Source organism: Sorex fumeus, unplaced genomic scaffold, assembly GCF_029834395.1.
Source record: "Sorex fumeus unplaced genomic scaffold, SorFum_2.1 ptg000033l, whole genome shotgun sequence".
In the NCBI taxonomy this organism is placed as follows: domain Eukaryota; kingdom Metazoa; phylum Chordata; class Mammalia; order Eulipotyphla; family Soricidae; genus Sorex; species Sorex fumeus.
The window spans coordinates 2,278,824-2,289,573 of NW_026606090.1; the positions used below are offsets into that span (position 1 = coordinate 2,278,824).

Consider the following 10,750-nt stretch of genomic DNA (forward strand, 5'->3'; position numbering starts at 1 on the left):
ATGAAAATATAATTTTGAAAATAAAAACAATATTTATATGTAATCTTTAGTTGAATTTTTAAGCAGAAAAAAGTGTGCAGTGGTAATTTTTAACTATCACATATTTTTTGGTTTGTATATATCTACAATGACCATACAAGATTCTGAAATAAGGAAATTGAAATTCTTTCTCTCTGGAGACCCAGGGGAGATAATGTACCAAGAGTTCTTTTGTTTCAAGATCTCTATAACATCTGAAGTTGCAGTGAAGTCATTCTCAATCCCATGAAAAGAGTTTAAAGAAAAGAGAATTCTAAGTTGTATTCAAGAACAATGTTACCCTTTAGAAAGTTTGCAGCTTATCCAAGTGTCTGCCTTCAGAACTAACCTAAGCAATTAATCATTCCAGGATGGTGGCCCTCCACTGGTGTCTGCTATGGCTGCTCTTACCACTCAGCTCAAGGACCCAGAAGTTACCCACACGAGATGAGGAGCTTTTTCAGATGCAAATCCGGGACAAAACATTTTTCCATGATTCATCCGTAATTCCAGATGGAGCTGAAATTAACAGCTATCTCTTTCGAGATACACCAAAAAGGTATTTCCTCTACACTGCTTTCATTATGAGTAAACTCACAAAATATGCCCCTAACAAGAAATTAATCTTTTAGACTCAGTTTAGATAAGTTGCAGTAAACTTCCAGTTTGTATTCTGTAAGAATAGAAACAGATAGGTTTAAGTACTGTTAAGCTAGAACAGTAACAATGATATTAGATTTTTAGGGGCTCTTTTAATTGAATTAATAATTCTTTCACTTAAAAATGTTTAAGTATCTGTCATACAAATTCTGTGCTAATAATACAGTTATATAGAAAATGTCCAAGTGGTTCATGTAGGGTAAAAAGGCATTAATCAAAAACTATTACAATTATACCTTCACAAATTGAAATGAAGACCCAACATGAAAAGTCTAGGACACTCTGGGAATGTATAAGAGAATCAAATCAGAATTAAGGGTTGGGTCCAGAGATATAGTATAGGAGTTAGTGTGCTTAATTTGCATGTAGCTGAGCCTTGCTCTATACCTGCACCACATATTTTGGACTTCAAATCTTCATCAGTGAAGATGGAAAAATTAAAAGATACACAGGAATTTATAAGCCATAATGTCCTGAATCTAGCACTTGACATTTGTTTCAAAGACAAGAGGGAGCTGAGCAAAGGAGGATAGAGTGCATCAAGAAAATTGTGTAGAGATTAACTGGGGAGTCAAATCACTGTATGGAATATGACTTTTACTCTGAGTTCTTGGAGGGTTTTGAGCAAATTATGCTCTGCTGTGTATGCGAGAACCGCCCTGTAGAAGTCATGGTGGCTTGAATCAGGTGTAGACAGGGAAAATGGGGCCAGATGATGGATTCTTAATGTGATTTCAAAGTTGGAGTAAAAAATGTCTGCTGGATCAGTGTGTATGGAGTTAAAAGGGAAAAGGAAACATAACTCTAAAATGTTTGTCCTGGGAGATTGGAACTGCCATTTGCTGAGAGAGGATAGACTTAGGAAGAAACCTATGTAGGGGAGAGAATCAAGATGAATCAAGATTTTGGAATAAATATCTTTTTTTTTCTAATGTGCCTTTTTGCCATTCGAATTTCTTCTTCTTTTTTTTTTGAGTAAATATCTTAAATTAGAAAATTTCCATCTTATCTCAGTAAAGATGGGAAAAAACTTTATCTAGAATTTCATACTGATCATTTAAACTTGGGAGTTACCATATATAAGCAGTACTAACTGAGTCTAGTTAATATTGAGAAACTAGAGAAACATATCAGGACATATAATTTACAGGAGGTAAAATTTCCTTCTTCTTTTCCATGGAACCTTTGAACTACTCCAGGCCTGATAGAACTGAAACCATCATTTGCTCATTAACAAGATTATAAACTTTGAAAGATAATTAAGTCATCTGAGTTTTGTCCACTAAGACTGTATGATACTGCTCTATTAGGCAATATTTTCATTCCCCTTTAAAAAATTGGGGTGGGAAGGTTGAGCCCACACCTGGCAGCACTCAGGGCTTACTTCTGGCTCTGTGCTCATTGAACATTCCTGAGCACCAGTGGGGCTTGGGGAGCTATTTGGGGTGCCAGAGTTCATATCCAGGTGGGCCATGTGCAAAGCAGGGACCTTACTAGATGTACTGTCTCTCCAGGCCCTTACAAAATACTTTGAGGAGACTGGGTTATATGGCTCAAGTGGTGAGCATGTGCCTTTGCGTATGTAAAGCCCTGAGTTTAATTCCCAGTATGGCACGACCACCCCCCCCCACATACGCATACAAACCACTAGGCTATTCATCTGAAAATATTAATGTCAGAAAAAATGATAAAGAAGTTTGTCTTTCCACCATGGACATATATTTACAATTAAAAATACAATTAAAAATATCATTGCAATGATAGTAACTTCTATTCAAAAAATTTGGAGTAAGTTGGAGCATAGGAAAGTAGGAAACACTGATAGGAAAGTAGCATAGATACCAACTAAGCTGAGCAGACAAAAACAGAAACAGTAATGCATAAGGCTAAACTAATAGTAACAAACAGGCTTTCTTGACCCAGTAGTGAGATGTAACAATTTAAAAACATTTTTTTCCTTTACTCTCAGAGGGCCCAGCAAACTACCGAGAGTATCTCGCCCACACTTAAAGCCTGGCAAGCTCTCTGTGATGTATTTGATATGCCAAAAACAGTAACAAGTCTCACAATTTGTTGTGAGACGTTACTGGTGCCCGCTCGAGCAAATCAATGAATAACGGGAGGACAGTGCTACAGTGCTACTAAAGTATTATCTATTTTTTATTGTAGCAAGCAATATAAAATAAATTATTTTGTGCCTGATAAAGGGGCAGGCTTGGGAGGCAGGTGGGAAACTGGGAACAACAGTGGAGGGAAAATCATTCTGGTGGTGGGATTGGTGTCGGAACATCGAATGCCTCAAACAAATTTATTATAAACATCTATGCAAACCACAGTGTTTAGATAAAGTTTGAAAAAAGGGAAAAAATCTTCCTCCCCCCTCCTCCCCCTCTGCTACCACCCAACCTCACCCCCAATTTTGGAAGACAAGAGCCTTGCCTTCACTGACCCAGGTCCAAACTGCTTATGGTCTCCCAAGACCAGCAGAGGTCACTCCTGAGCACAGAGCTAGGAATAGCCCCTGAGCACTACCAAGGTATGGCCTAACCTCCCAAATTTATGGAATGGGAAAGCTGGGTTTTTTTGTTGTTGTTGTTGTTGTTTGTTTGTTTGCTTGTTTTTTTTAAAAGCAAATAAAGTATTACTTTTTCCAAGACCAACACTTTAGAATTCTGTTGCTGTGAAAATGATCTTTAGAAATAGTTGGTGACTATGTCACAATGCCCTTAGGATAACTTACAAGTTTAACACTAAATTTATGGAGAGCACAGTACCTCTGGGCCCCCATACTGGGAAATTCTTCTGGCTTGTAACTTACTTTCCAGGGGAGGAACTATGTCAAACAACACGCTGGAACAGGTAGTTGTTGATTCTTAAATTATGTTTGGTTCAGCATCATTTCATTATTTCACACTTTGCTCATGGTAAATCTGGTTGCAGAACTTCTACAATTAATGCTGAAAGTATTTGATGGAATAACCAGCCAGGTTTTATGCCTAATGGTCTGCTCTTTTGCTCTGTTCAGTGAACAAAAAAGTCAACCAAGTCCATTTTTTCTGGGTCTTGATTTTAAGTGTTCTAATGCATGATCTCTGTCTGAACTGGTCCTCTTTCGCACAGGTACTTCTTTGTGGTTGAAGAGGACAACACTCCGCTGTCAGTCACTGTGACACCCTGTGATGCGCCTTTGGAGTGGACACTGACCTTGCAGGAACTGCCAGAGGAGGGCAGTGGCGAAGGCTCAGGTAAGGTGCTGTAGGTCTTCCCCAGCACTTTCAATACAGAGCCCAAAAGCTAATGAAATAGCCTCTTGTTAGTGGAAAAAACACAGAACAGGTAGCATAGATAAAGCTACAGGTTTGGGATGGAGAGGAGGGAAATGAGGCATGGCTTAAGATAACTTTAAACTTGATTAAACTAAAAGGTCAGAAGAAGGAACTGAAAGAATAGGAGCAGGAACAGTATGAATGAATCCCTCTGGCTGAGGTGTGTAGTTTTGCATGAACTTTGGAAACACTTCTGAGAGCTTCAAATAGATCTAAGGCCTGGATCCTGTTTGCCAATGTCCCTTATTTAGTGGGGTGTAGTGTAGACATTGGGACTGAAAAGTTCTTAATTTATGCAGGCAAGGTTAAGAACTTTATATTCCTTGGGAATAAAGGGTGAAAACGCAGAGAAGCAAACTGACCATTTAGTACCTCTGAAAATCCTAAACTAAAAAATATATATCAGCAGGAGGATTGGTTAAGCATTTAAGGAAGATGTAACTAAGGGGGAAAAAAAGCGTGTGTACTCATGACCATGGTGACAATACTCATAATAGCCAAGAGTACAAACAACCTAAGTGCCCATGGGGAAATGAGTGAATGACATCTACACAATAGAATTCTATTCAACTACTGTAGCACTGTAGCACTGTCCTCCCATCGTTCATCGATTTGCTCGAGCGGGGCCCAGTAACGTCTCCATCATGAGACTTGTTGTTACACTGTTTAGCATATTGATTACGGCATGGGTAGCTACAAAAAAATAAATTGGGAATCCTGTTATTTCCAACAACATGGACATACCTAAATGAAATTATGTTTAGTGAAATAAGTCAATGGATAAAAGACAAATACTGTATTTCCACACATGCAATACATAAAGAAACAAAGTAAATGAATTAAATAAAACAAAACCTTTCAGACTATCAGAAATAGAATCAGTGGTTCACAAAGGGGAAGGGGAAAGGGATGAGTAAATCCATATGAAAAAAGAAACATATAGTCAGGGATGGATTTATATTTTCAGTGACAAGTTTAGTGTACTACCTACAGATGCTAATTTGACGAATTATATAGTCATGTACACCTGAAATCTATATAATACTGTAAACCAATGTCACTTCAATAAAAATTGCCCATTTAAAAAAGAATACGCAGGGCAAGTGAGATAGCTTGACGTGCTGGAGTACATGTTTTGCATGCAGAAGGCCTGGGTTTGATAGCAAAAACAGTCTCCTTATCACCACCAGGGAGTAGCCCAGGAGCACCAAGCTGAGCAGTGCTGAGTGTGGCCCTCCAAATTTTCACATGTGCAGAAGAAGGAAAGAAAATAACAAAATCCAAAGAGATAAATTAGAAGCACCCATGTGAGACCCTAGAGTGATGCTGCTCCCTTTCAGGGCCAACGCATCATAGCTGAATGGTGAAGCATTGAAGCTGGTCCCTTCAGAATTGGCAGTGATGAGGAGACCTTGTCACTATGGGACATACTGGTCATTTGTAGAAGGATGAGAGGACCTGGAGAAAATGAGTAACTGTGATGATTGTCAGTTTCATGGTTTGGGAACATATAAATTCTGTATATCTCATTTTCTACCTAACACTTAAAAGCTGGAAATGGCTCATTCCCTCTTTGACTTAAAAATCTTGCATCAGGTTTTGAAAACTTGTCTACACATCATTACCTGTGCAATATCCAGTACTAACAGTAACAAATATAGGGAACATTAGTTTGATTTCAGTGCTTCCCCATATTGTTTCAAAGCATTTGGGCTATACACCAAAGACCTTTATTGTATTGGTCTTGTCTCATGCTTTCTATTCTATATTTTAACTAGATTATCCCATTCTGACAACAAAATTGAAATTAGTGTAATGTTTCACACAATATAGATTATATAGTATTTTTTGGCAAACAGATTGGCAATAAAGATTAAAGAACTTAAAGTTTCATTTATTGGAATCTATGCTGAAGAAACCATATAAATTTTGAGAAACCTTACTAAACATAAGAGTCTTTTTAGAATGGTAAAAATTGACCTACAGAATTACTTTGATAACATAATATTAGTGATAAAAAACAGTATTTGAAAATGAAATTTTGGACCAGGGAGGCAGTGTGAAAGGCTAGAATACATACCCTGTATACAGAACCCCAAGTTGAGTCTCCAAGGTTAATTCAATTTTTGATACCCAGTGGTCTCCTGAGCATCACCAAGTGTAGCTCTGGTAGACCCAGAATTACAGAACTGTTATACCTGCAGAGTTGGGGAAGCCCTCCCCTAAATGAATAAAACTTTTTAAAAATATAAGTGGATATTTTGTCAGAACACACATGCTTGAGTGAAAGATATATAGGAAAAATAAAAGATATATAGGAAAAGGCTGAAAGATATGTAGAAAAAAGATATATAGGAAAAGATATGTAGGAAAAGGCTGAAAACCAATATTCATTGCATGCAAATATGTGAAAGGTAAGACTGGAAGGAAATAAACCAAAGTGGCTCATAGAGGAATGTTTCTTAAAAACATGATTCCCTTTCTCTGTTTTCCAATTTTCTTCTGAGATTCTGAATTATTTTTATAATGGAAAAGAAAGTCTCAAAAGCATAGTTTAAGATTGGCAAGGACAGCACAGGTCTTGATTTGTCATCTGTATTTCTGTGTCTTCCAGGAGATCCAGAACCTCTGGAACAGCAAAAACAGCAGATCCTTAATGAGGAAGGGACAGAACTATTCTCCTACAAAGGCAACGATGTGGAATATTTCATATCTTCCAGTTCTCCATCTGGTTTATATCAGTTAGAGCTTCTTTCAACAGAAAAAGACACACATTTCAAAGTTTACGCCACCACAACACCAGAGTCTGATCAGCCGTACCCCGAATTACCTTATGACCCAAGAGTAGACGTGACCTCTCTGGGACGCACAACCATCACTTTGGCCTGGAAACCAAGCCCCACAGCCTCTTTGCTGAAACAGCCCATCCAATACTGTGTGGTCATCAACAAAGAGCATAATTTCAAAAGTCTCTGTGCAGTGGAAGCAAAACTGAGTGCAGACGATGCATTTATGCTGGCACCCAAACCTGGTCTGGATTTTAGTCCCTTTGACTTTGCCCACTTTGGATTTCCTTCTGATAACCTGGGGAAAGAGCGTAGCTTCCTCTCCAAGCCTCCTCCCAAGTTGGGACGGCACATCTATTCTAGGCCCAAGGTGGATATTCAGAAAATCTGCATAGGAAACAAGAACCTCTTCACCGTCTCGGATCTGAAGCCTGACACACAGTATTACTTTGATGTCTTCGTGGCCAACAGCAACACCAACATGAGTACCGCTTATGTGGGCACCTTTGCCAGGACCAAGGAAGAGGCAAAACAGAAGACCGTTGAGCTCAAGGATGGAAAGGTTACGGATGTCTTTGTGAAAAGGAAAGGAGCCAAGTTTCTCCGGTTTGCTCCAGTATCTTCTCATCAAAAAGTTACCTTCTTTATTCACTCTTGTCTGGACGCTGTCCAAATCCAGGTGAGAAGAGACGGGAAACTGCTTCTGTCTCAGAATGTGGAAGGCATTCGGCAGTTTCAGCTCAGAGGAAAACCAAAAGCAAAATATCTCATTCGACTGAAAGGAAACAGGAAAGGCGCTTCCATGTTGAAAATTCTAGCAACCACAAGGCCTAGTAAGCAGTCCTTTCCCGCACTCCCCGAAGACACAAGAATCAAGGCTTTTGACAAGCTCCGCACCTGTTCCTCGGCCACCATAGCCTGGCTGGGCACTCAGGAAAGGAACAAATTTTGCATCTACAAAAAGGAAGTGGATGACAATTACAATGAAGATCAAAAGAAAAGAGAACAAAACCAATGCCTAGGACCAGATACGAGAAAGAAATCAGAAAAGGTCCTCTGTAAATATTTCCACAGTCAAAACCTGCAAAAAGCAGTGACCACAGAAACAATTAAAGGTCTTCAGCCTGGAAAATCTTACCTACTGGATGTGTATGTCATAGGACATGGGGGTCACTCTGTGAAGTATCAGAGTAAGGTTGTGAAAACCCGAAAGTTCTGTTAATTACCTGTGTTGAGAGGTATGACGTAGAACTCCAGAATAGACATGAAATCACTTTGAGGACAAACTGACTACTCCCACAGCTGAGAGAAGTTGTGACCTGTACTTGGCCCATGGAAAGAAGGGTATCAGCTTGTGAATATTGATGTTTATATGTCATTGTTGGAGGAGACTTGTTCTCGTGTGCCCTAGTGGTACCTAGTGTGTGTCTAATGCCCCTCAATGTTAAAGCTAGAACACATCTTGAAGGAACTGCCATCCCTTGCTTTGACCACTGCATGAACTGCTTCTAAATTATTTTATTTACTTAAAAATTAAAAATATGCCACTCATTGCACACACCCTCAAATGCAAATCATTCTTCTCTATAGAGGCTAGGATATATATAAATTATTTTATAAAGTCATGTTTTAATTGTCAGTGTTTCTATGATTGTAAACTATTAAATTTTGTTCCTGTTAAAGCAAAAATCTAATCTTAAGTATATTAAGTGGACTGTCCTCTAGTCTGTTATATTGCTATTGTAAATTCTTATCTGTTGAGTAAAATGTTTAAATACTGTATGTATCTCATGTACAAAGTTGGCATACATTATATTCATGTACATAAAATTAAAGATACTAGATTATATACTGTTCATTTACCTAACAGTTCCCTTGGTTTATTCAATTTCTCTTCTATCCTCCAAACTGCACCTTATGTAACTTGGCATCAGCATTGACCCTTTTCTTAAAAAGGCATGCTATAACTCTAAAGTGACTGTGGTATTAGAGGTGGTTATTACAATTTGTATTTTGACATTGAAGAGGAGCTAGCACTTCTGTGCATGTGAGCAAACTCACATGGATTTAGAATAGGACAAACCAAGAATTGTTGCATGATAGATGTTCTACAAATAGTACTTACCAATTAATGTACCTTACTCCTATTTTTTAAATATACATTTGTTTCAAAATATTTCTGATCTGCTTGAATATTAGTAAAATCATTATTTTCATATCTATCTGAAGCAACATAGCAACAACCAAATAAGGCTTTAGTTATGAAAACACTTCAGATGCTGCTGTTTTTGCAACATAAAGTTTTCTGCTACTTACTACTATGGTTTTTCATGAATTATAAAAAATAATTTAGCTATAAGATAAAATTTAGGCCAATAATAACAAATCATCTATCAAAAACTTCAACCAACGGGCAGTTTTTATGGCTTCATTTTCTACAGGTTCAATACATGCTATGGTATGAGAATATTGAACCAGGATTCAGAAAAATAATTTACTGTCACTTTAGTGGATTCGCTTTAGAAAAGTCTACTAGCTCCCTTTGTCTTCATTTCCCATCTAGAAAATAGGGCTGTGATAGTTTTGAACATATGACATTGCATAATATCAACAATGAGCCATAGGTCTTTGTAGACTGCTATGGTATCATTCTAAATGACAGCATGTTTCTGTGACCACAGTGAGGACAGATAAAAGTTTTGTTGTTGTTGTGGGGCCACACCCAGAATTGCCCAGGGGTTACTACTGGCTCTGCACTCAGTAATTATTCCTGCCAGTGCTCAGGGGACCCTATGGGATGCTGGGACTGAACCCAGGTCAGCTGCATGCAAAGCCAATGCCCTACCTGCTGTACTATCTCTCCAGTCCAAGACATATAAAATTTTTTAACATGTACAATGACCTCTGAAGCCCCCCTTCCATAGGGGGGTCTTGTATCAGCAGCTTTCCTGTGTAGTATATGTTCACTGTGGCTCAGGTAAAACAATTGATTTTCCTGTGAAAGGTATTCTACTTACCTTAGAAAAAAAGTGTCCCCTTGGAAATGTATTATACAACTCTTCTGTTTAGGTATCAGAACAAAATTGAGCAAGTGTATACAAAATAGTGAAGCATTTAAATAATTGTAATACATCTCCGCCAAAAGGGGTTTATGTGCTTCCTTTGAATGTAACTGATGCTGGCTCAGTCCAAGGTACTACATAGCCCCAAGCACTACTGGTGTGTCCCAATACCCCCCACCCCCACCCCCGAAGAAAAGGAGAATTTTATTATATATTCTTAACATTTTTAAAAACATGTATCCAACAGTCATGTAGCCAATCAATTTTAGCAGAAGAATGTTAAATTGACAGCATCCCAGAGATGTTATATCCTCAGTTATGAATGTGGTGCCTTTGGAAGGAGAATCAACTTTCTCATATTACTCCCATATACATTATGATAGAGCAATGTGCTGAATGGGGCTACAGTGATTCAGCGAGTTAGTGCAGCTTCTGAAGGTGATGAACTTAATTCTCAGATATTGCTTAATGCCTGGAAAACCCTGGGAACCAGGCCAAGTTAACTTAACCAAGCTGACTTTTCAGACAGCTGTGATGTTGGTTTCTACATAGCCTGGAGAATTCTTTCATAGCCCCAGTGAAATTTGACATTTTTAAGTTATAGAAAAATTTAGTACACATTGTAAAATTTATCACTCATAAATAAAGAGAAAAGAAATGATTAAAAAAACCAAATATTCTATGTAGTAATGCATTTGGATTTTAGGAGCATTTATGTGAACTCAGGAGAAAAAAGATTATTCTAAATTAATAAAAATACTAGGAAGGATAGCCATATTAAGGTAGGAGGAATCTTTGAGGATATTTAGTTCAAGTTCACTATCTTTGTTTTTTAAGTACAAAAAGAAATTTAAGACCCAAGAAATAAAAATTAAGTTATCTTATGTGAAGCATCTAT

The 10,750-nt window shown here is 37.9% G+C and overlaps 1 protein-coding gene across 1 annotated transcript in view; it reads left to right on the plus strand.

The window, feature by feature from the left end:
- The window catches only part of NDNF (neuron derived neurotrophic factor), a 41,585-nt gene extending 32,935 nt beyond the window's left edge, over positions 1-8,650 (plus strand). Inside the window, exons 2-4 of the mRNA XM_056116773.1 lie at positions 389-577; positions 3,799-3,923; positions 6,619-8,650. Of these exons, the coding sequence (XP_055972748.1) occupies positions 390-577; positions 3,799-3,923; positions 6,619-8,012 (1,707 nt within the window). The 5' untranslated portion in view covers position 389 and the 3' untranslated portion in view covers positions 8,013-8,650. The remainder of the gene's footprint in view (positions 1-388; positions 578-3,798; positions 3,924-6,618) is intronic.
- The last annotated feature ends 2,100 nt before the right edge of the window (positions 8,651-10,750 follow it).